This window comes from Amia ocellicauda, chromosome 1 (genome assembly GCF_036373705.1).
Source record: "Amia ocellicauda isolate fAmiCal2 chromosome 1, fAmiCal2.hap1, whole genome shotgun sequence".
Lineage (NCBI taxonomy): Eukaryota > Metazoa > Chordata > Actinopteri > Amiiformes > Amiidae > Amia > Amia ocellicauda.
Window position 1 is genome coordinate 50,186,070 of NC_089850.1, and position 25,001 is coordinate 50,211,070.

The following is a 25,001-nucleotide window of genomic DNA, read 5'->3' on the forward strand; positions in this document are numbered from 1 at the left end:
TGCAAGACAAAATCACTTTAAAGCTTTATACTATTCTGTTGTGGATGGGATGCATTTCACACAATCAAAGAGTATTTTATTCTCCCGAAAACAACTGCTCAGGGGTGAACAAGTCTATGGTAATTTGCCTGGATGGACTGATAATGACTCTGATACTTTTGCAGATTGTACGGACAGATGCAAACGCCTTTTATTCAATGGGCAGACAGGAATTGTAAAGAAAAAAATTATTTTGAAGCCATTATCAATTAATCAAAAGGTAGCGAATCCATCCTAATGAAGTCATAACGATGCCCCAGTCTGTTTCACTCCAAAGGTCAATGGTATTGGTGGGAGGCATATCGATTTTCACCGTTGGTAGCCTAATTAGCCACCCAGCCCTGCAGCCATGATGACTACTGTCTGAGTTAAAGGAGGCATCAGACTTTATGGACATGTAAATTACTTGGGCTCAAAAGCACTGGAAACATAATCTACTGAATCCCAGGGTTTGCCCGGAGCAGCCACTTCAATAAATATTTCAAATCTCTTTTTGACAGGCAAAGTCACAAGTGCAAGCCCCGGACTGTGCTTTTTGTTAGTCAATTAATTTCTCTTTTTCTCAGGAAAACCCTGATGAAATCAGAAGGCAGCAGTAGATAACATGCCTGCGCGGCTATGAAGGTATGTCTGTTATAAATGGCTCCCCAGACCACTGGACAAAAGCACAATGCAAATGTAAAGATTGAGAGAAGAAATGTGTAATAAAACAGACAGGGAATCAGGTATGCAAGTATAAGTAGGCAGATAGATAGGTCAATATGTAGAAAGGTAGACTGGTAGACCGGTACATAGACAGAGAGAAAGACAGACTGACAGAGACAGATGGTATAAAACAATGGGATGTTTTCTTTCGAGAAATACAATGCACAAAGAAAAGGTCGTGCACATTTCTGTGTAATTTTTCCTCCAAGAAATCTACCAGTAACTGTTAACCCGGCCGCTGATGGGAGTTCAATTATAAGCCAAATCTGGCTTCAACTTCATGTGTGATGGAGCGAATATTAATATTCTGTTCTGCCAGCTAGACAGCATGGGAGAAAACACATTCCACATACTGTCAAAGATGCTCAATGGCTCTGTCTTATCTTCACAATGTCAGAAACTGTTAAAGGGCACCAGTTAATACGTCTGATTGTAGTAAATTATTTGCCAGTGGGCTTTTTTCGCCCGAGTGTCAGAGTATAACCTGATAACCTGATCTATGCTCCTGCCTCGGGCACTTCCCAACTTTTAAAGCATCGTGTCGTAGCCTCGGCTGTGTGTGTAACGTTATTAACACGTGTCAGTTTGAGGGGGAACTCGTAACTGAAGAGAGGATGAAAGCCATGTTTATTAAGAAGCCGACAAAAGCCCATTAAGGGCTGCAGTAAGTGGAAGGCAGAGACAGTGGCTCATCTCACAAATTACATTAAAGTACACATAGAAACCTGCTGATTAGAATCAGTACAAGATAATCTGTGAAGACAAGTCGTTTTTGAGATACGCTCTAAAGGTGGTATTAGCTTATAATGTCTTTAGAATGTGATTAAAAGTTACACAGTCAGGCTTGATTCAAAGCAGTCTCTGGGGAATAGAAGTTAAAAGCCCGCGGGATGCTGAGACAATGACTTTCAGAGTTTCTTCAGCGCTCCTGGCACACTAACTTCCTAACTGATTGAAGAACATGGTGCGGGAATTGACCTGATTTTATTGCTTACCAAATGTGTACCCCTATCTTCTGGTAATGGAGATGATTGGCTCCAAGTGAAGTTCAGAGGGACGGTTCTTATCAGAATCAAAACATTTCACAACAACTGTCTGTATTTCCTAGGAACGTCATATTTACATCGGTTGTGGTGAAGATTGTGCAGTGTTGTAGCAAGGCGAGGACTAAAGCTGTGAGAGGGGTCCCTGCGGAGAGGCAGTGGCAACTCACCCCAGCTCTTCGTCATCTGCATCCTCATCCTCCTCGTTGACGCAGTGCTCCAGGTCTCCAGCGGGGGGTGGGGGGGGCAGCGCCTCTGTCCAGTGCAGGGAGGGTGTCTTGACTGGCTTCCCCATCGACTTCTGCTTCCCCTGCTTCACTGCTGAGACACGGATATCCACAGAGCGGTCAGTTGCGGGATGCCGCACGGGAGCAGGGTCAGGGTGCTGCCTGGACACTAGCGCCCGTCACTTTCCCACTGCACAATTCCCCCCCCTCCGCTTGGCCCCCTGCTTTGCACAGCATATCGGCACAGCAGCAGAGGGAACTCATTTTAATAGATTAGAATTGCAAAAGCACAATTTCCTAATTGATAAAGGAAAAATGTAACAGAAAAACTAATAGAACAAATCAAACATATTGTGTTTTTAGGGTGGCACGAGCTCCGACCCCCGATGTTGCATTCTAAGCAGGCACTCTCTGCTAGGACGCCATTATTATTATTATTCTAATTTTCTTGTCAGTCATTCCAACCTAGCTTGGAGATTGGAGAAAGGCTGTTCAGTGCACCATGTCAGGTCAGTAAACGGGAGCCGTGTGTGCGCGCAGTGCGGCTCCTACCGTTGTCAGGCCTGCAGCGGTCGGGCTGGGCGTACTGAGCACCGGAGGGCCCAGGCTGCACCAGCCAGTGTCCCCCCTCCTGCTCGGGGCTGTAGGCGCCCTGGGCCGTGAAGGGCATGACGGGGGTGCTGGCGTAGGGCGTGGCATGCTGAGAGTAGGGCGAGTTGAAGGTGCGCAGGTCCTCACTGGCCGGGTCAATGGTGCTGTAGATGGGCCCCTCGTTGGAGCCGGAGCCAAACTTCTCTGTCTGACTCAGATAGTTGGAGATCCCTGCTTCTGTGGGAAGAATTGAAATCGGGGCCTTATTCACAAAACAGTTTTCAACTAGGCTAGACTTAATAAACTTTTTTAATTAGTTATTTCTAAGAGATGTTGAACATACCAATGGCCTAGGCTTGAAATTTGCATCTCAAATGTAGCATGAACTCATCTGGTTTGTTACTCCCTCTAGGTGTAAACTGTGGTTCTATATATTAAATCATCCCAACCAACTCAAGCCAAGAAATGGGCTAATCCACATTACGCAGTTTCCCCAGAGTCTATACTCAGCAGCGGTGAGTTTTTAGGCCAGTTGCAGGGCTGCAGTGCGGGCAGACGGTGATGATTACCATTGTAGTATCTCTCGGTGGAGTCATGTTTGGCGGTGCAGCAGTTCACAGATTCTTTTCCGCTGTGGACCAGGTTGGTCGTGGGCCAGGAGTCGGCCAGCCAGGGGTAGTTGCCCATGTTAGTGCCCAGCATTCCCGGCCTGCAGGGAGGAACACAAGACCTGTAAAGGTCAGAGTTAAGGTGACCAGTGGGGTTCATTATGCCGAACACGTGACCTGATCTTGTCTGAGACTCACTGATCTAATTGGTTCTGTTTAGTTAGGCAGAGAAACAATGAAACACAAAATGTCAGTCTTTCGTTTTGGAGTTATACACAACAACAAAATAAACAACACAAAACATGGCCTTCTACCGCTCAATGCCAGTCACTGTCCTCGCAGAAAAACTGAGTAATCCATACCTGCCATTGATCAGCCCAGACCCCTCTCCGTGAGAAAACCCAACTGCAGGAAGAACAAAATGAAAAACATTGCTTTTACTTTCAACTGCCTTTACCACCCAGGTCTTCTTCTCTGCTTTCTACAAGAGTGTTGCAGTGGCTGCTGGGTTTACTGCCTATCCACTCTTCTGCTGGGTAGAGCAGTGCCAAGCTATACATTTAGTTTTTTGTAGTTCCTCTATGAATTCCTAGCATCCTCCCAAAGTGTTTGTATGCATGATTACTCAATAGGTTTTATTAATTAAACCAAGTGCTCTAATACAAATTTGAATGGTCCCGCTTTTCATTTTCCCACATTCTTGTTATTTCTGTTCTATATATCAATATAAACAGCATATGATATGAACTGTGGATATCTTACCAGCTGGGGTGTAAGCGAAGGAGGCTGCAAAACAGAGAAACAGTGAGTTAGAACACAGTGCATTTATGAACATCGGTTGTGCAGGGCAGGAGAGGGGTGCATGCTGGGAAAGGGGAGGTGACAGTCGCTGGCGGGTGAGATCCTAGGGGGGAGGAGGGAAGGCCGGAGCTGATTAGCGTCAGGTTCAGGTTCACCTGTGTAGTGACTGAGCTCCTTCCTCTTCTTGCGGCGACAGTAGATCCACACGCTGAAGCCCATGAGGATGACCCAGCAGGCCCCCCCAATGCCCGCGATGAAGGCGGGCTGCTTCACCACATCGGTAATCTGCTCCGCCAGGCTAACGTTCTCGCCAGGCCCCGCCGGCACCGAGGGCTGCTCGGACGGCAACTCTGGGAACAAGCGCACAGAGGTGAGGGAGACGCACACCAACAACACATAAATACATACAAACACTCGCTCACATATACAGATATGTACAGACTGTCCAGGGAGTGAGAATAATACCCTCTAACACCCTCAGCATCATGACAGTATCTCCAGACCCCAGGCAGTTCACAGGGCCCCCTTGTGTTCAGAGTTAAGTTCAGGTGACGGTGTGAGGCACTCACTGATGAGGACGGACACCGGCTGGCTGCGTGCCCCCACTCCGGCGCTGGTCACAGCTGCTACTTCCACCTGGTACAGGATGCCAGGCAGCAGTCCTCTCACCGCAGTGGACAGCACCGTGCCATCCACCGTCTTGTTTATGTGGTACAGGGTGTCGTTGCCAAGGCACCAAATCTGTAGATGCCAAAACAAAAAACATTAACAAATATCACACTGTTTTAAGGGGCATGAGTAATATGGACTATGTTTCTGAAGGCATTTATTTTGCTCTTAATCATTAGTTAATTAAGGGTCAGTGTCTTATTAATGATTAGGGTCCAGCCGTAGTGCTGAGGCTTAGGGTTAGGACTAGGTAATGCATACATTTACATGCAGGCTTGTTTTGCTGTTAATGGATAGTTAATACAAGTGTAGCAGGACAGATCAGACAGGCCGTGGATGGAAGAGATGTTCCCTTGGTCCCCCCTCCACTCTGTACCTTGTACTCCTGGATGATGCCGTTTTGCATCTCAGCCGGGGGGGGCTCCCAGGACACGCTGATGCTGGTGCTGTTGCTGAGCTTGACGGTTACCACAGTGACAGCGCGGGGAGGGGCGCTGGGCGCTGAGCAGAAAGAAACGACAGGACACGGCCGGTATGTTATATCACGGACTCTACACAGCGCTCTCTGTAGGTACGCGGTGAATAAGAGTGATGCTGAGTGTGTCAGAGTGTGAGAGCGTGAACAGGTGAGAGTGCGAATATGTGTCAGTGCGTCAGGTGACAGTGTGTAAGTGTGAGAGGGTGTTAGTATGGGAGTGTGTGTCAGTGTGAGAGTGTGTCACTTACCCTCCTCGGGAGTGCGGACCAGCAGAAGCTCGCTGTCCATACCCTGGAACTCGTCGAAGTAGGGCCGGATCTTCACCTCATACTCTGTGCCCCGTCGCAGCTCCCCCAGCACCGCACTGCGCTCCTGCCCCGCCTTCACATCCTGCACCAGCCAGGCGCTGCCCCGTGGCCGGTACAGCAGCCGGTAGCCCTGGATGTACTGAGACTGCTGGTCCACCTGGAGCGGGGCAGAGAGACACAGCACTGGGGCTCAGTACACTACAGCACTGCTGCCTTTACAGTCTGGCAGGTTCAACACCAGTGGCGCATTTCTGAGATTTTTTTTATTGGTCTGCTGTTATAGCACAGGGCATTCGCAATTGTTTGCATGTGCATAAGTGTGTTACCTGTTCACAGAATGGACATTGTATTTTTTTCCACTACTACTTTTGTACTTTTTAAAAGCCACTTATGTTGGGGTCACCACTGAGCTCCCACGTTATATACCCTCCGCCCCACACACATACTCACACACACACATACCTACAATAGCTTTCACGCATTCTGTACCAATAAAGCTCAGGTTTGACGCCATTTTAACCTTTTATTTGAATGTGCACTTGAATGCTTCTGGTTTTACAGCTGTTATTAAAAAGCCACAGGCACTGGTGACAAAGTTGAGCACCCACAGTATATAACCCCCCCTCTCGCCACCTCACACCTCCTCCCACACTCACACACACACCCACAGGCTGTAAAGCCACAGAACAGTCCCAGTGCACACCGTTCCCTATTCCCTACACACGCAATCGATTGGTGCCCGGCTTGATACTCACAGTCCAGGTGAGCTGAATGCTTGAAGCCGTCAGGATCACAGGCTCCTGCAGGACCACAGCCACCTCCCCCAGTTCCTTCTGCACCTGCCTGTGGTCCACACCCTGCCCAGTGGGACTGACATCTGAGAGAGAGAGAGATAGAGAGAGAGAGGGAGAGAGAGGGGGGTAGAGGAGAGGAGAAGAGGAGATGTCAGCATGGCTCTACAGCAGGTTGGGTTTAAAGGCTGAACAGACCACTTTTGTGTTGATTTAACTCAAAACTCAAGTGATTTCTTTGCCCCCTGTTTAAATGTCTTTAAAGGTTAGGTCAGGATGCAAAGTAAGATTTGTGATGAGGAGGCTTCAGTACAGCATGCACATCACCTGAGACCATCAGCAGAAGAGCTAATGCTAAAACAGGAATTGTGAATGTGTGATCAAGCCTTTTTTAAGACAAAAAAGTTTAATAATATACAAAAAGGGACATGTCTGGTAAGTAGGGCGCTTAAATAACTCTAATTCTATCTTTATGAAGTTAGTCACAGAAGTACATAATTTACTAACTTTATAACTAAATTAAACATTTGCATCTGGATAGGCAACATTCCATCAAGATGCAATTAAAAGATGTTAAAAAGCAACCTTACAATTCTGCCTTACAATTATCAACCTGCTAATAAACACCACATTTCCTGGGAAGGTATTTAAATAAAGGTTAAACAATGTACAATAATATTGCATTACTAATTAGGGATCAGAGGTTTTCATAGTGGCTGGCGGCTCTAAACAGACAGTATTTAATGATGTGTTTCCATTGTTTCTCAGAGAGAGAGAGTGAGAGAGCAAGATGGAAAAAGCACCACAAACAGAGAAAGAGGCTGAGAGACAGACAAAGAAAGAGACAGAGGCAAAGAGAGAGAAACAGAAAGAGATAGCAGAGACCAAATTAGAGAGTCAGAGAAAAAGTGTCAGAGAGAAACAGACTGATGGACAGAGACAGACACAGACAGATAGAAAGAGCCAGAGCAATGTAAACACAGAGACACGAGGAGTCACACAGAGACACAGGGAGAGAGAGCGATAGGCGGGGCCGACAGGTACCTTGAGTGCGGACAGGCTCGGAGATGGGGCTGGGGTCGCTGAGGCCATAGCTGTTGACGGCTCTGATGATGAATAGGTAGATTGTGTTGGGGTACAGGCCGCTCACTGTGTGCTTCTCCATTTTCACCAGGTCTGCCACTGTCTGCCAGGTGCTGCCTGCCGATTGGCTGATTTAAAGAGGGGGCGGAGGGAGAGTGTCTCAGTAACCTCATACTGTAGATGATATATACCAATCATAATACAGGTCCTCATATATAAGAAAAACAGCTACCTGATATTCACACTAGAGGCGCTGCCCACAAACACAAGAATCTACACCAAAAAAAAAACATTTTCTGTGTCATCTAAAATTAATTAAATAAACCATCCAATCAAGCTGGATTAAGTGCCAGGTTTTTGTACTCTTCATCAAAAACTACACTTGTCACTTGAACAATAAAAAAATAACACAAATAAAACAAGAGTTTCATGCTCAACGATGCTTCACAGTGATGAAGCACCTGACTACATTATTGACTGTGTTTGCAGATTTAACTTAAAGCGGAGCTATTTTAAGCCTCACTGGCTTTTAACTGTCAGAAATCAAATGGCAGAACTGTCTCGTTTAAAAAAAACAAAAAAAAAACAAAAAACTTAGCTGCTAACAAATAACTGTACGAGCTGTAGAAAAATAAATAAATCAAACATCTGCCTGGGAAAGAGAGTATCCCACTGTATCACATTCGTACAGCTATTTCTGTTTTTACACAAACTGTGGAAAATGGCAAAAAATACAGATGTGTGTTTTAAGGCTGCTCTCTGCTCTCTCTCTCACTTCCTCCCAGGTACACAGTGGCTCCTATTGTGTGGTACCATCACATGCGCCTTGCTCTTTTTGTCTCCCTCTCTTTTCTTTTTCAATCGCCTCAGTTGCAGGCCACAGCGGGCGAATGACTTTATAGCCGGCCTGCACAATTAGGCTACAGCAGTTAACGCTGCCAGCGCTGTAAATATTCCTCACGCCGACCTGCATCAGAGCAATAAATCCAAGGTCACTTTCTGGATTGAGTCTGCCGAAAAACACTAACACAGACACACACACACACACACACACGTACACAAACGCGCACATAAAAAGAACCACACACACACACACACACACACACTCACACACATTCCCCTCCCCTCCTCAGCCCACAGGCCCAATAAATCTCTCCATTTCCATAACAAGGTGTCACAGATGACTAGCACCCACTAAATAAAATAAAAAAACTTCCCCTTTCACCCTACACCCCCCCCCAACACATACACATGCTCCTAGTTCTCCGGGCAAGGAAATGTTATTGTAGAAATTGTATTAAGCCCCCCAGCTCTCTATAAAGAATCAATTTCAGGGACGCTGTTGCTAACTGCTGCCCAGAGGGCGAGTCTGAGTGCAGGCTGGGCCGGTCGGTTCACCGCCCGTCCCTCTGACCCCAGACTGGCCCTGCTCCTATCCTGAGCCGGCTTCAGCTCTTCAAATGCCACCAGTTCTACCTGGAGACATTTACTCATCACAGCTGTACCAGGCTAGTGCCAAGGCACCAGCAACGCATAACAATGCTGCTGTGTCCTTCTCTCCTCTCCTTCTCTGCCACCCCTTACTGTGGGCTCACCGGCTCCTTAGTTCGTGTGCACACAGAGAGTGAAGGGCATTTACATAACGGCGCTTCAGAGCGCTAAGCTCAGGTACACGCGGCCCTCCAGCACAGGGCACCTGTATTTGAATGTGAAAAAAAAGGTCAGGGACAGAGAGGGCTGTGTGGGTAGATGCTCTCATCAGTCACATCTGGCTGCCAGCACTTAGCTGCGACGCACAATTAATAAAGGATGAAACATGTCTGGCTGCGGGACGCCTCCAGCGATGGAGGGGCAGGGTGTCTGCACACACTGATCTGCTGCTTTGTTGAATGGGGCAGTATCTGGAGTCCAAAACAGGCTTGTGTGTGAGTGTGTGTGTGTGTGTCAGCGGCTTGTCTGGCTCTTGTTGCAGTATAGACAATAAGCACAAATCTGAGGTTTTTAGTCGCTCTGACTTCACTATACACTTTGGAATTGATACTGCACACCTTTTCTGGAGTCAATCAGTTGCCCAGCAGCATTCTCTTTTGTGTAAAAGAAACACACCCCCAGATCATATTCTATTGCACGTTCCAAACTTGTCTCCACGGCTTCAGCATTTCCATAATACGACAGAGCCGGGCTCCAGGCTGTGCAGGTGGGGGAGTGGTCTCACCTGAAGGCCTCGATGATGTAGGAGGTGACAGGCGCCCCCCCCTCATGTGTGCTGGGCTGCCACGTCAGGGTCACGCTGTTTCTGGACACGTCTGTCACCAGGGGCTTCTGGGGGGGGCCGGGGAGCAGCGTGGGCTCAGAAGGCAGTGGGGGAGAGGGGGCTCCTTCCTCTGCAACACACAGAGACAGAGAGGTAAAGAAATGCTGCAGGGCACAACACTCACCTGGTCAGCAGCAGTACTGCAACACTGAGATATCTGTCAATTTGTTTATTTTTGGAAAGAATATCAGGATTATTTTCAATTTGTTTTGCTCATTCACACACCTGAACCTTGGCGTTAGTAGCATTATACACACAACTCCCATTCGGACAGATGAATAGCTATATATGATGTGAATTGCCACCTGTGGCAGTGTTGGGGGTGAGGGGCAGCTCGGTGAGGGGAGTGTCAGAGTGTTGGTACCTTGCACAGTGAGAGTCCCACTCCAGCTCGTCTCCCCGCTGGAACTGGAGGCCACGCAGGTGTACGTCCCAGAATCTGTCTCCTAGCGACGAGAAGCACCAGAGAATCACTTTACCCAGCGTTCAGCAGGCAGATGAGGTACCAGTGTGCTTCAAACGCAGTGAGAAGCAATGCACACTTGAATTTACACACATTTAGGTGATCCAGTAAATGAGATGAACTTGAAACGGGTGTGAGATTCAAAATATTAAAATAATGCAAAACAATATTTCCCACCTTTGCTTAGGCAGACCAAGCTACTATAAATGTATAATCTGTTCATGCTTTCATAACACACATACACACGCCCACCAAACACCTAGTTTGAGTTCAATCACAGGAATCTTATGGAAGATTATTGTGAAGGTCTTACTTTAAATTCAGAGTGACATGAAAACTAAGGGAAACTGTACGTTGACAAAAGTTGTCACAGAAGACATGATCTAGGCTTATTTTCCAGCCACCTCTTCTCTAGCCATTATGCACGGTGCCATTCAGTAAGCAGTACAGATGATACACTCAAAACATGCTTAGAGTCATAATGCACAACCCGAATCTCACACTTTTTCAGAAAGGGACCGACAGACTGTGCACATTGCGCATCTGACCGCAGGGCTTCTCGTTAAAAGGATTTGCTGCACACAAATGTTTTATGCATGCCACCCCGAGTTTCCTTTGATATCTGTGGGCTGGACTCGCTGAGCTGCGGAAAGCTTCCCGATTAGCTGTGAGTCTGAATTTAAGCAAGGCCTCCTTGGCAAAGATTAAGCTTATTAAAGGAGTCTTTACACACGTGTGATACGCTGTCACAGTCCACTCATCAGGCGGCTGCACTTGGGCGGACGAGCGTCGAGAAGACCACGCGCACAGGAGCGAGCACGGGGAGAGGCAGGGGATTAAAATTTGATTGCATGGCTCTGAGCGAAACATGGGTCTGAAATTGCTTAAAACAGTGGAAGATGTTAGGATCGTTGGCGACAGAGATCTAATGGTGCTGGCAGTCAGTAGGCCTTCCAGCCCTGCACTGCTCCTGCGGCTCACAGGAAGAGCTACTGCGCACACTAGGGAACTCAAGCAAAGTTCAAGATTACAAATGGACGAATCTCCTTCATTACTGTGTTTTTCCCCCTCCAACATCTCTGATTTTCACTTTCATACAGAAACCTTTCAGAAATTACCTAATCTGCCTCATCATCCATTTTCCATTGTTTCAAATACATGTTTTGGCTCCAGTTTTTTATGCTCTGGGTTAGACTATATCCTTCCAATATGGCAAAACAGAAAGGGAATATGGGAATCTTTCTTCAGCATCAACACTGAAGTGAACACAGTTAGCAGATACCTCCGAGACAAATGGCATTACATCAGGGCTGCGTGCCGGTAACAGCACACAGCTGCTCTGAAATGACCAAAAAGAAGAAGGCGGTTGCAGGTAGTGTTTCTGCCCCCTGCCGCTCCCTTCCAGGATGGGGTAACCCTATTGGAAGACTAGCGATTCCAACAGCAGCCAATCGTATTTCCTCATTCACAGCTGGTCCCAAACAGAGGCTGCCGATTGGAAGTTAGGTGGGCTGCGCAGTCACGCCTTGTGGGGTAAAGTAGCGGGCATTTGTCCATTTATCACGCACGGCAGCACTGGGCTAAATGCTAAACAGCTGTTTAAAAATGGATGAGATGGGAATCAGCAGGGAGCACAATATTTTTATTCCTGCCTACGTTTTCGCTCTGTTGTTCGTCGCTTCTTTTTTTTTTCCTCTCCTGTTTGACACAGAGAGCTAATGCATCTATGGTGTCCCACAGAGGCTAATAGCATCACTTCTTATAACACACTTCCCTAGGCAGCCAGCCCAACAAGATGCAGAAAACACAATCTGTCAGGACTCTAGTACCCGCTCCCACCACACATGCAAACACAGAGTTAATGGTCCCAGGGGGAGGGGGAGGAGGGGGCTCTGTCAGGTCACCGTGACTGTGAGGAGGGGTGGGGTGAAGTAGTGTTTCTGAGAACACAGAGCATAAAGAAGTCAGACCTTTTAAAGGGGGAAGGAGTTGGGTGTGGGGGACGGTGACTCAGGGTGGATGAAAACTGACACAATCATAAAAAATAAAAAGTCAGGATGCCACTAGCATTGTACAAAGCAAGGTGCCCTTCACAACGGGGGATCTGAATGGGAGACGGTCTCAGCAGTTGTTACAGCGCCTTTAATGTAAGAGTACAAGGGGGACGTGGAATAATGAGTGCCAGGTATGGAAAAAAACGATAGTACCGCACAGCACTGCTGACACCTGCACTTTGCAAATCCCTGCCAACTCTCTCTCTCTCTCAGCTGAAATGAGAATTTAATTAAAATACCCAGAATCATTAATCACCCAGAACCACGATCCATTAGAGCTTTCACGCAGCTCTGCGGATAGACCTGTGAAATCCTCTCCTGTGTAAGTACGGCATTGATAAAATTGCAGGGTGGCAGGGCGGCGGGCTCCGGGCAAATTAAATTGTTCTCGCAGAGGTACAGGCATTTTGTATTTGCAACAGTGTATCCGCTCTCTTGGCTGCTGGAAAAGCTGAGCCATGAAGCTTGGTTTGTGGTACACAGTGTAGTGTGTGCGCTCTTAAGATGTGTATGGTGCATTTGCTGGCTGTGAGTCGCCAACATAATAGCATAACATCTACAGATGCACACTTTGTCTCAACTGGTAAAAAAATGCACATAAATCAAAGACCTCTGTGTCAGGAAAGGCTCTAAGGATGACATTCAAATTATATTATGCATGGATGGAACGCTGTCATGTTGCCAATCCCTTTGTGAATACCTGTAGCAAGATGAGCTGTAGCGTGCCGTTCTCCATGAGGCTGATGCGGGCATCTATCCCCAGAATCCTCTGCCCATCCTTCTCCCATTGGATGCTGGGTAAGGGGTTGCCCATCACATGACACTGCAGCTGTGCCGTTGCCCCGAGAGCCAACGTCTGATTGGCTGGGCCCTGGCGAATAATTGGGGGGACACGGTCTGATGGAGCTGGACAACAAAAAGACCAGAGAGAGAAGAGTGAGTAGTGCTGGCCCGTGGAACGTTCTCCCTTTAGTTTGTCCATGTGGTGATCCTGTAGTTCTAGGGTGTTACAGAAAGTTAAATTAGCACACTGGTGTCAATATTCTAGGTAAGAAGAAAGCAGCTATAATGTAATACTTAGTCAATAGTTGAGGTACTTTATTTATACACCTGACCACAGGGACTTCGTCTTGAGAGTATGCAGGTAATGTCAAAGTGGGAAAATGCTGCACTGTCAAAGTGGTATCCAAGGGAAGCAGATTCAAGACTCAAATCTCCTGTCTATGAGAGCTTGATTCTGTATTAAGTCTCTAGCAAGTAGTAAGTTCTGTTATTGTAAGCTGCCGTCAAACTCTATTTTTGTTCACCCTCACCTTCTTCATTAAATAAAAATGGCAATACACTCTATAAGAGGATTTGCAGTAAATTATACATTGTTAAAATAAAAATGATGCAAGTCTCAGCAAATGGTCTAATCCCTCAGCCACTGATCTGGTTCGACCTGGAAGAGCTCTTTCAGGCATATGCTGTCTGCTGGGAGCCCAGCGGTTCTGCAGATACTGGCTGGCGATTAGCCGTAAGTAAAAAGCCAATTAAAGGAGGGTATTAATTGATTACTCCAAGATGTATGGGTGCTTCTGAAGGGCTTAACAAGTGCCAGAGAGCCTCCTTTTAATTAGCCTCTTAACCTGCTGCAGTATTTGTCTAACGGCCTGCTGCATTAGTGAGCTATGAGTTATGAGTGACCTGCTCAAGGATGCACACACATGCAGAGCTTCAGTCACACAATAATGTCTGCGCTTCAGAAGACCACGCCGCTGTAATATTGTTGTACATTTGTAACTGAGACAAAAACAAAAAATCCATTCCTTTTTCTGCAGGCCTTTTTTTTTGCATTTTTGTTGTAATTTTATAACTCTGAAATGAAAAAATTACGTGGAACAAACAAACAAACACAAAGGGAGTGCTGTTTAAAATTTGGCCAGAAAATAAGCCTGATCTTTTGGCAGTGTGGTTTTGCAAGCATGTGCACAACTTGGCCTGAATGTGTGAGGGTGTGACCAGAAAAGACAGGCTCTGCGCAGCATGAATCCTCCGGGCTCAGAACTGACAGTGTATCATGATGTATGTGCATGAGTGAGAAGGCAGAAAAGGTCCTGTGTCTAAGAAGTGCCATGCGTGACAGACACCTGCTTACGTTTGTGTGTGTGTGTTTAATCTGTATTTGTATGTGCATGAGTGGGACAGAGACCAGGAAGAGTGTGCAGTGTCTTCAGGCAGTGTGACTGCCACTGTCCCTGTGTATATTCACGGGGTGAGCGTGCATTTAGTGGGAGGCAGTGAGAGAGCTGGGGGGTTTTGTGAAATGTGTCAGGTAGCAGCTCAGACAGGGGTCAAAGGGGCTGGAGATCCAGGCGTAATGAGCTTCGACTCGGGCAACCGCTCACCCATTGCTCACTGGGAACCGGGCATGTCTGACAGGCCATTTAAAAAGCCCAGAGGCAAGGCCCATCCCACCATGTCCTTCACACTGCAGGGCTGAGCCACTACATAATGCGCTAATGGAACGTGCTTTCAAACTGCCTTCTGTGGGGGACAGACTTTGCAGAGGGCAGCTGAAGACTTAACCCCCTAAAACCCACACTGAGACCAGCTCCTTGGTACTTGTTCGTTATCTGTTTGAAGTACTCCCCGGTTAAATTAAGACGACAAAAAACCCAGCTCTCCTAATACGATTACACTCTGCAAGCGTATGGCATTGTCTCTGAAATAATACCACATCTTGTGTTGCATCCGCTCTGCAAGTATTCTGGTGCCGGAAGGTAGAGTGCATATGAACAACAAATTATCCACTTACTCAAGTGGATGAAAAGAGTGGGTATATGCTCAGCAAGTTATACGCAAAGCTTCTTTGCCACTTGTCCTTTCTGATCGTGTCTCCAGAGCCCCTCTCTTGTTCATTCTCACGGGTTCCGGGAACTCGATACAAGTTAAGAAGCTTTGAAACGCTTGTTTTTAATTTATTTGTCATGGCAATTACACTTAATAAGAGCAGATAATACTAAGCCAACGTCTGTTCTAGCAGAAAAACTATAATCTTTGAAATACTTATTTAGAAATGCCTCCAAATTTGAAGTGTGATTTATATATATATTTAAAAAAAATGTAAAACCCAACATGCAATTAATGCTGTGTTTATGAGTCGTAAAGTGAAACATAAGAACTGGTGCAGCTTTCAATGCCATACTGATAGGAATGCTACACAGGCGGAATGGACAGAAATGTCTGGACGCAGCGGGCGGCAGTGTTGCTCCCTCACCATTCTCCACCTCCAGCAGGGCCTGGGTCAGGATGCTCCCGGCCACGTTGATGGCCTGGCAGATGTAGTAGCCGGAGTCCTCGCTCCGGACATCAGTGATGGTCAGCTCCCCACTCAGCGACACAGAGAAGCGGCTAGCCTGCTCGGGAAGCTGGCTCGGGAACATCAGGACCTGCAGACACATACACAGAGGGCCACGCACGCGCACACACACACACACACACACACAAAGACACACATATACAGACACACACAGACAGTCACACAGGTGGACAGGTGTTAGTTTTGAACAAACCTTCCAGATAAAAACCTAAAAGCAAAGCTACATTGATTTCTTGACAACTGAGACTCCAAAATTGCTTCCCTCCATGTCAACCTACAAGCTGTGTCACAATTTTGAAGGGATAACATCACATCAAACATCAATGAGAAACGGGGTAACATCACTTCATACTGAAAGCCAAATATATAGTGAGAATATCTATAATGATAATGAAGATGTAGCATTGCTGAACCTATTTAAAGCAAACAAAAAATGTAGGTGGGATCATACACTGAAAATAAAAAAAAATGTTTCACACATCCTCTCAAACAGAAAGCCTCAGTCTATTTTCAGAGGAGACAGAAAGGGGACAATTGAGTTGCAGATTGCTCCTTCAGTGTGTTTTCCGAGCGGTTCGGTAGGTGGTCTTGCTTCCCACACTTAATCATGTGGACTTGGAGCAGTACTGAAGCTAATCTGCTCATGGGCTGGGCTTCGATAAGAACAGCACTTCAGTGATTGTGAGGAGAAAGACAGTCTGCCCCAACATTTGTTTACCAGACGCTGCCCATCCCTGGGCTGAACATCTGTTTATTGTGAGAGGACTCCTGAGGAATTCAAGCTAGAACTAAAAAAAAAAAGAAAAAAAAAGGAATAGAGAAAGACACAGGACCTTTCATGGCCTTTCCAAACAATGTGATGGGGTCCAGTGACACTGACATGCACACTGTCCTCAGAGCGGCCAAGCCAGGGTGAGGGGAAGGGCACACAGTTGAATGAGGAGTGAGGGGGAGGAAGAGGGGTTAGGGACAGCCGAACCCAAGGCCCTGCACCCCCCTTTTCAGAGGCTTGAACTGAATCACTGGATGGCCAGGGACAAAGGTCAGAGGCTAATCCTAAAAATAAAACAAAGCTGACGCAGGCTTAAAGGCACGTCCAGAAACAAAGCATCCCAGAATACGAGTGTGGAATTCATGGCTGATGCAGTTCTCTCCTGACGACCCAGTGCGTGTCTTTCCCAGCCCTGAAGGTTGCTTTCTGGCAGGGCAATGTCTGTGCTTCACTGTCTTTCTATCCCAAATCATGCTCTCCTTTTATTTTCTTTTTCTTTTGGGAAAGCTATTTTTAGGAGGGTGGCAGGCTATTTTTTTAAACACTGCAAGAAAATGATCTCCAAGCTCATCTCTCTCTCTCTCTCTCTCTCTCAGCTCTGGCACATCTACTGACAAGAAGGTCTAGACTCCCCCGCTTCAGTTCAAAGTCTGCCTCAATCACCTCTGTTCCAGTAAAGCTGCCGTCCCTGCCTGTTCAGACCTCCCACACCCACTCCAGGGCTCTCTTCTCTCTCTCTCTCTCTCTCTCTCTGATATATTTCTTAGGCAACACTATCTCCCTCCTACGCTGCTACATTGTGCCCTTCAGCGGTAAGCTGTTTCTGGGAGCGAAGCAGGAGAGCGAACAATTCTCACTGCTCTCTCGCCCTCAGTCAGCAGCTTCTATACCTGGTTCTGCTGCTGTAAAGGGGGCTTCAAGCCACTTCACTCTGGGGATCGGAGCTGGAGGCAAAGGGAAAAAAAGGTTGGGGGGGGGGGAAGGAATCGGACCATGATCAGTTCAGCACCCGTGCTTCCCAGCAGACAGAGAGATTTGAAAGATTAGTGGGTGTGTCAAGGTTGGGGGGATCTCATGCTCTTCACAAGTAAAACCTTCTGAGCCTTTCAAAATGCTGGTGAGTTTTGCTAGACCCCCCCATCCACAAACACACAAAGATAGGGTGGTTCCACATTGGGCAAAGTCAAAGCTTTCTCTGTCAACAGACGGTTACAGGCTCCTGCTTTTCTTTGCAATCAAAGTGTGCCAAAAGGTCTCTGTATAGAAGCACAATTGTGCATACAAAGTTCTGGATGCTAACGGCTCCAGACATTTTCATGGTCCCACACTGGTTTCCACCCTCTCCACCCCCATGATCCCGACCGTCAACACTCAAGCATCTTACCTGACTGCCCTTCTTCTGCCAGAAAACCGCAGGTGGGGGGTTCCCCTTCGTGCCACACAAGAAGGTAACGCTGCGTCCCGGAGCCACAATCTGGTCTCGGGGCCGAAGGATGATCTGAGGGGGAACTGAGACAGGGAGAGGGGGAGAGACAAGGCCCATTAATGGCCTGTTTCAGTCCTGGCAGGGTTGCTGTACACACGCTGGCACTCTGTCCGGGACTGAAGTACACAGTGCGTGTGTGTCTGCAGGAGATATAGTAAACCTGCCAGCGCTGACACTGTCTGGATCTCCAGAGATATCAGCAACGTGCTTGGACAATGCAGAAATCTATCCTCTCTCAGGCTTACACTACATCTCCATCTCAGCATGGTGTGCTGCGTGAACTACAGTATGTCATCACTTTGATGTACTGACCATGCTTGCACTGAAACCTCCTAACAAATCCCCAAACAAACAAATAAACACCAAAAACATGCATTAATGAAAAAATATATCTTAAAAACAAACCCTTACAGTTTTCAGATAATCAGACTTAATAATTCCTTAATTCCTACAGGTTTAGAGCAACCACCATGAGGTGTTATTAAGTGCTGATGGACTGTTTGTTAGCACGGTCCTTGCTATGCTCAGAGTGGAGCACTTAATACAGTACGAGAATCCTTTAGTTCTTTCAATTTTGCAGATTAAACGAAGCATGCAATTTAACCCCCCCTCTTGTGGCAGTCAGGAGCCTCCATATGGGACCAGATTCATAGAGGATGACAGAGCTTCCCTGTCTCAAATGGCACACTAGTGACTTTGTGGATTTGGACCATTTTTCTTGGCTGAACATTGAGTTTTATATCCTGAGATGGAAACAAGCTATGGATATGATATGGGTTTTATTTATTTATTTATTCTGTGATCTGGGCTAATGCCCCCTACAGAGTTCATTTGTATCTGTCAGTCAGTCAGGGAGCATGTTCCTCAGAAATTGGCTGCCCTCTGTTTTTTCTTTTCCTGGATTTATTTTTTCACTTATTTTTTGAAATGAGTCCAGCTCAGGAAAAGACGAAGGACTTTTGAAGAGCTCTTGTTAGGTATGGGGCCTGGCCTTGCTGCTGTTGCACCCTGCCCTTTCTGAGGGGATGATCAATGATCCAGGCTTGCGAATGTTAATCTTCTGGACTTAACTCTCCCTCAGGCCTCCTTTGTGAAGGAGAATACAAAAGGTCTTTGACTGCTGGGGTTGTGCCCACCAGGCGAGCTTGCCCTTCTCACCCACTGGTGATGGGAAATCTGAAGGGTGAGGGGTCAGGACCGTGCCCTGCCCCAGGAGGGGAGATAGAGAGGGCTGGCTTTGAGCCTTTGGGGTGGGCTATGTAAGCATGGAGAGATGCCCTCCCCAAACCATACCTCACCCTGTTTTTTTCCCCCTCTCTCATCGGCCTGATTGCTATTGATCGGTGCGTGAGCAATGGCCCCTTCACAGAGATCTCCAATGTGTAATGTTGTGACCTTTAACCTCCAACTGCAAATTGATTTCTCATCTCCTAAAGCCCCCTGTACCTGCCTCTTCTCTCACTTTCACTCGTTATTAAAAATACATCACAGGGCAACCTTAACAACCCTCCCCACACAGACACAGAATCTCATGCGCTCATTCAGCCCTCCCTGTATTGACTTCCTGTTCGATTCAGACTTACGATCGTTGGTTACAAGCGGCAGGAACCCAAGGTCACAACAGCTAGAAACAAACTTCTGCACTGCCGGGCTCAGTTGTGACCTGAAACACCTTGGTTACTCTACTCTGAGAACTATGAAGTAATTGTTCAGGTGAAACAGAGGTGACCCTGCCCCAGCCTTTAACCCACTGAAGCGAGCGTGGCAGTTGAGTCTGAACTGAATTCTATATAGAGCAACTGGACCTGACACGACATTTAGCATCCGGATCTCACCGTGAATAGGCACTGAAGGCACTTGTTTGGCCAGTGTGCTTTTGAAACAGCAGCTGCTTTGGCACCTGGAGCGATTTACCCCCCGCCATGCTTAAAGCCCACGAAACAGGACGATTTTATAGGGATGTCTGACTCCGAGTTCACGTGTCAGGAAGGTCACTTGCCATCCCTGATTCAGCGTCCTCCAAGGCTCTCGTGGCCGTGCCTAGCCGGGCCTTCAGCTTATTAGAGGAAGAGTGTGCTCAGCTGGCCTGGGGCTCCCCACGCGCCTGCGTATACATTATACGTATTAAATAAATCATGGCCAAAACGAGCAACTGTAGAGGGGATGTGCAGAGGTCAGGCTGGCTGTCTCACCCTCACCTCCAGGGTCGCGGCTGTAACTGCTCTCCTCTCGCCACAATTTGACCTTGCCACCTCGGTGACCCAGCGGGCAGCCGGGGCTCATAAAACAGACTATCCCCGCTTCTCTCCATCCCTGTGCGGCCGTCTCTGGGGTACTGAACAATCGATTCTTTCTCATTCTCTGCACAAACTGATGCAGTCACCTGGAACTATCAGAGAATCCTTTTTATATAATAGCCTGAATATCTGTGTCGCAGCAGAAGATATAAATAAGACATTGTACTCCCCCCTCCGCCACCCCCCAACGGACTACAGCCAACACTAACGGCACACTGTCTTAACTAGCAGAGTCTAACAGTGACAAAATCTGTGAGGAGAACCTGATTTGCTCGAGCTCAGGACTGAACACACTGCTCTGTCGCTACTAATTCAAAGGAGGTACACTTCCTGTAAGATTAAACCAACTGACGGCAACGTTTCACGACTGACTCTCCCACATGCTACGTTCTGCTGCTTTAGTTTAACATTACACAGCCTTGAATAAAGAAAGCGTATGTACATTTCGTCTAGCCTGGCTGTGTGCTGTAATGAGCCTCAGAGGCAAAGACATGCAAATTACAGAGTAAAGCCCAAAGCCAAAGTGGAAGCAGGCTACAGCCAAGCAATTTTAAAATGACAAGGGAGAACCATGTAGAAGTGGTTTTCAAATAGATACAGTACTTCTCCAATATGCACTAACATGCCAAGGGAATATGAGTTCATCCAGTATTATCGGAGGCCTTCTTTATTATTATTATTATTATTATTATTATTATTATTATTATGTTCTAGTTGTGTAACATAAGAGGCTCTTACAGTAATCTGCCTTAAAAGGAGAAACGTCTGCATACTTTTCTATTTGAAACTCGACAGATAATCTGGTAACTCAATTCATGCACCAGCTCTCGTCCCCATTTCAGAAAAATCCCACAAACACCACCAAGAACAACAACAACAAACAACTGAAGCAAGTAAGGAAATAAGTAACTAAACAGATAAATAAATAAATACAAATAAAAACCCAGAGCGATTAAAAATTAATCTTCTTTAGCCGAGCTGAGAACCTTTCTTTCGGTTTCCAGGCAGACAAGACTAACTGGGGGGAGGGATGCTGGGAAACTGGTAGTCGGAGAACAGGGTGGATGGGATGAGTGATAGGGTGCTGGCACGGACAGGGAGACTAAAGCTCGGGGCACAGTCCAGTCTGTTGGCTGGGGGATTACGTGCAACCCCCTACTCCCCACCCCCATCGTGCCCCTACCAATTAAGTTAAGTCACAGATTGAATGATCTGAACACAATTTGTCTTAGTTGCTCTCTGCATTGGATTCCTATTGCCCTAAATACCTCACAGCAGGCCTCCACCGGGCAGACAAAGCTCCTTCCAAAGGTCTGACTTGCTCACTGCTCTCCTCTGTAGCTCTATATTGTCCACCTGAGCGTCACAGGCCAGGCAAGAGCCAATCGCTATATGTATTTATCAGTTAATCACCAAGACTGACGCTTCTATAAACCACAGATGAAGTCAAGCTTTCCAGAGAAAATGTCAGTTTCATAAAAAAAAAAGAAAAAATAAAGAAAAGTCTGCGATTTCATTAGGGACACACGGTAATGGCACAAAAGCCTGAGGTGATCACAGCCAATGAGCTGCACTGTAGACTGAGATCCAGAATGCCAAAGCACTTGAGAGAAATAAAAAGGGTTAATTAAAAGAAAGCATGGCCAAGCACAGATACATGTGGCGCAGTGCAGAGTTAATGTGGGCTTTTGGGAGATGAGGGAACGAAGCAGCTGAGATGAGAGGACAGAGTGCTACAACAAAACAGCTTGGTTTTAAAACACAGCGAAACCAAAGAGTCACAGCGCTGCAGCTTCGTGGCAAAGCCCAGTCCAAAAGACTTCACACAACAGCTATTAGAAGATTATCTCCTCCAGTAAAATAAAAATGAGATTCTCTCTAAACTGCAGATATTGTCAAAAGGAGCCAAATTTGAGCATTACTTCATTACTAAAAACAGACACTCTCTACACAAATAAATACATAAAGACGTAAATAAATAAAACAAACATAAGCTGCAGATTAGAGAGAAGGGGGTCTAGAGCAATAAAAAAGATCCTGCCAGCATGGTCCATTTTAATGAGCTTACAGAAACACCACACGTTCACACCGCTAACACTTAATCTTGTGAAAGGCAGTGTTACACAGACTTATTTCCTCTGCATTGTAATTCTGATACGATAAACAAGACTGTGGTTTAGGGGGTATTTCAGCAGCATTGTCGTTGCATCAGGGAAATAACAGACTCAAGGTATCGAAGCAGTAATCTTCCCGCCCTAGCAGCTCCACACAAAATGCTGAATTCCCCAGATACCCCCCCGTCCCCCCATTTTCTGAAGTTTTTCATTTTATAGCAACTCGAAAAAAACAACTCTGCTCAAATTCTCCCAGGACCTCTCCAAATTGCTACTCCCTCAGTCTCAATTAGACGTTACTCTTCCAAGCGGCTCTAAATATAACATCCCTTCCATCAACAGGCCGTGCCGGCAATCAGGGAAATCGATTTGGGTTTGAGGGAAAACTCATATGTTCATGATTATTTCTCTCTTTCTTCTATTTCTCTTTCTTTCCTTCTTATTGCAAAAAAGGAGCATGTCTTTCTTGATTCACTTTCTGTAATGTGGAAATTGTATGTGCTCAAATGGCACATAGTGTATGTATGAAGTGTATGAAGAGCAAAAAAGGATATAACAAAGAGTTTTTAGCTGACAGTAAATGAGAACACACACACACACATATATATATATATATATATATATATATATATATATATATATATTATTTAGGTTTCCAACTCCAGTTCAGCAGTTTTTGCAAGTGTAAATTGTGTGTCTATTGGATTAAACAAATGAAACAAGTTTAGTAATAAATCCCTAGAAGCCTCGCTGACGGTTCCCAAAAGGACCTCTTGTAAAACAGTGATTGTTTCTTGCTGTCAGATGCTGAATGTCGGCATTTAAACATGAAGGATCTGTGTACTGAAGACACGGATATAGCAAATTGGTACTGTGGGGAAGGTACTGCATTAGATCAGAAGTTATAGATTGAGCATGCAAACATTCTGGGTCAAACCTTTGTGGTTGCTCACAGGGTGAGGAGAACGCTGTGGGAGACCCTGGATGGACACTGGGCCAGTGCTGCCCCCACTGACACACCAGGAAATCGGATTGTTTCTGGATATTGGTGTGTGCTGAGTGCACCCCGAGTGGCCTTCCCTTCAGATATGGGAACATTCTAATTCCCTTTGGGATTCAAGGGCAAGACAGCGGTGCAAAATATGCACATTTAATCCAATAAACCAGAATATATTTAAATTCCATTGGTTTACATACAAGGGCTGTTCCTACAGGATTTTAGATGAATGGTCATGTGTTTGCTCCTGAGCATTTTAATAACACACACACACACACACACACACACACACGTATATATATATATATATATATATATATATATATATATATATATATATATATATGTATACACACACACATATGTGTATTTATGTATGTTTTTTCTTTTCCATCTGATTAGGTTTTGCTTTGAGTTCCTCCAGGAATAGCATTTCTCAGAGAGGGAAAGGTTTCCAAATAACAAACTATGCTCATATTTTAAACTTATGGATTTCTGTTCCTCGGGGGAAATATATTATGCGTGTGCAGTAAACACCCCATTATGACGACCCCAAAGGCTTGACCTTTCACATAATTGGATTCTTCCACCAGCAAAAAAACCCTAAACCAAAAAGAACCCACATGCAAAGATGAGATGAAATGGTTACTTACGGAATGGCCCGACTGGAATGGAGAGAAAATTTCAAAAAGAAAAAGAAAATAAATAAATATGAGATGAGTTTCGACTTGAGAAAGCAAAACAAAATGAAAAAAAAAAAAAAAAAAAAAACAGAGAACGCAGTCGTGTGTGTCAGACCTGGCGGCCTGTGTGGACTATGGCAAAATAAATGGAAATCACTGTCGTGGAATTCATAATGTGTTTTATTTAACTTGCAAGTGTCTGAAGAATAAATGTGCTCCCAGATATTTGAACAAATCTGTGCAGCTCTGCCCCCAGAGTCTGCCAGATAGATCACAGCGTCACTGCGCTCGTGCTGTCGTATTTCATTAATAATGCAGCGTGGCTCGTGGAGTTTGTCAAACTAAGTCATTCTTCGCACAGCTGCCAGACAGAATAATCCATAGGGTTTACCTAGGGCTACTGTTTAGGGCTGCAGAATAATCTTAACAGAAAAAAAACATCACATGCAGCCATATTTGATAAAACAATGTCTACAGATTAATCAAGCCTTAGCATCCTTTCTTGTTGGTTCCTTGACAGCTCTGAATATAATAAGGATTGCAGAGTGACTGCCCTACCCAAATGAAGGGATGGCATATCTTATGATCAGCAGAGGCAGTATCATCAGTGACAGTGATTTGTTTCCCCATTGTGGGAAGAAAAATGAAACATAAACCGCCCCAGGGTGAAAGGAGTGTGTATTTCTCTACATATTGTTTTTAAAAGTACATGTACAGAGAAAGACAGATTATAAGACTAAACAAGTAATGTTAAACCAAAAAAGATAGCTGTTAGTAAAGCAGCACACTAGGTTACACCATCTTAAATTATACTAATAATAAATATGAGTTTCTGTTTCAGATGTTCAACCTTTCTACGTTTTTTCGGGATCTCTTCACCTGTTGAACTCAGACACGTTTTGATAGAGGGTGTCATATTTGTGTAGCTTGACCTGGTTCTTCGGTCTTGTGCTGTGTGGTGTACTACTGGACTCCGCGTTGCTCTACAATGTGGTGTTATGCTGTGGTCGTCTGTAACACACTATGCTGTAGTTTCCTGTAATATACTGTGTTGTGTTGTGCTGTAATATACTGTGCTGTGTACTCTGTGCTGTGCTGTGATGTATGCGGCGTTCCT

The 25,001-nt window shown here is 45.9% G+C and overlaps 1 protein-coding gene across 4 annotated transcripts in view; it reads right to left on the reverse strand.

The window, feature by feature from the left end:
• The window catches only part of robo3 (roundabout, axon guidance receptor, homolog 3 (Drosophila)), a 76,605-nt gene that overhangs the window by 7,262 nt on the left and 44,342 nt on the right, over positions 1 to 25,001 (reverse strand). The window contains exons 7-23 of one of the 4 annotated variants that reach the window (XM_066708050.1): positions 23,855 to 23,866; positions 17,692 to 17,816; positions 15,434 to 15,605; positions 12,875 to 13,080; positions 10,022 to 10,103; positions 9,559 to 9,727; positions 7,305 to 7,471; positions 6,225 to 6,346; positions 5,410 to 5,626; positions 5,060 to 5,184; positions 4,584 to 4,755; positions 4,170 to 4,364; positions 3,976 to 3,999; positions 3,576 to 3,618; positions 3,175 to 3,314; positions 2,567 to 2,842; positions 1,958 to 2,108 (exon numbers count right to left, since the gene is read on the reverse strand). In XM_066708050.1, the coding sequence (XP_066564147.1) occupies positions 1,958 to 2,108; positions 2,567 to 2,842; positions 3,175 to 3,314; positions 3,576 to 3,618; positions 3,976 to 3,999; positions 4,170 to 4,364; positions 4,584 to 4,755; positions 5,060 to 5,184; positions 5,410 to 5,626; positions 6,225 to 6,346; positions 7,305 to 7,471; positions 9,559 to 9,727; positions 10,022 to 10,103; positions 12,875 to 13,080; positions 15,434 to 15,605; positions 17,692 to 17,816; positions 23,855 to 23,866 (2,398 nt within the window). Of the gene's footprint in view, positions 1 to 1,957; positions 2,109 to 2,566; positions 2,843 to 3,174; positions 3,336 to 3,575; positions 3,619 to 3,975; positions 4,000 to 4,169; positions 4,365 to 4,583; positions 4,756 to 5,059; positions 5,185 to 5,409; positions 5,627 to 6,224; positions 6,347 to 7,304; positions 7,472 to 9,558; positions 9,728 to 10,021; positions 10,104 to 12,874; positions 13,081 to 15,433; positions 15,606 to 17,691; positions 17,817 to 23,854; positions 23,867 to 25,001 lie in introns of all 4 variants that reach the window. The other 3 variants (XM_066708031.1, XM_066708059.1, XM_066708040.1) reach the window with 3 other exon arrangements.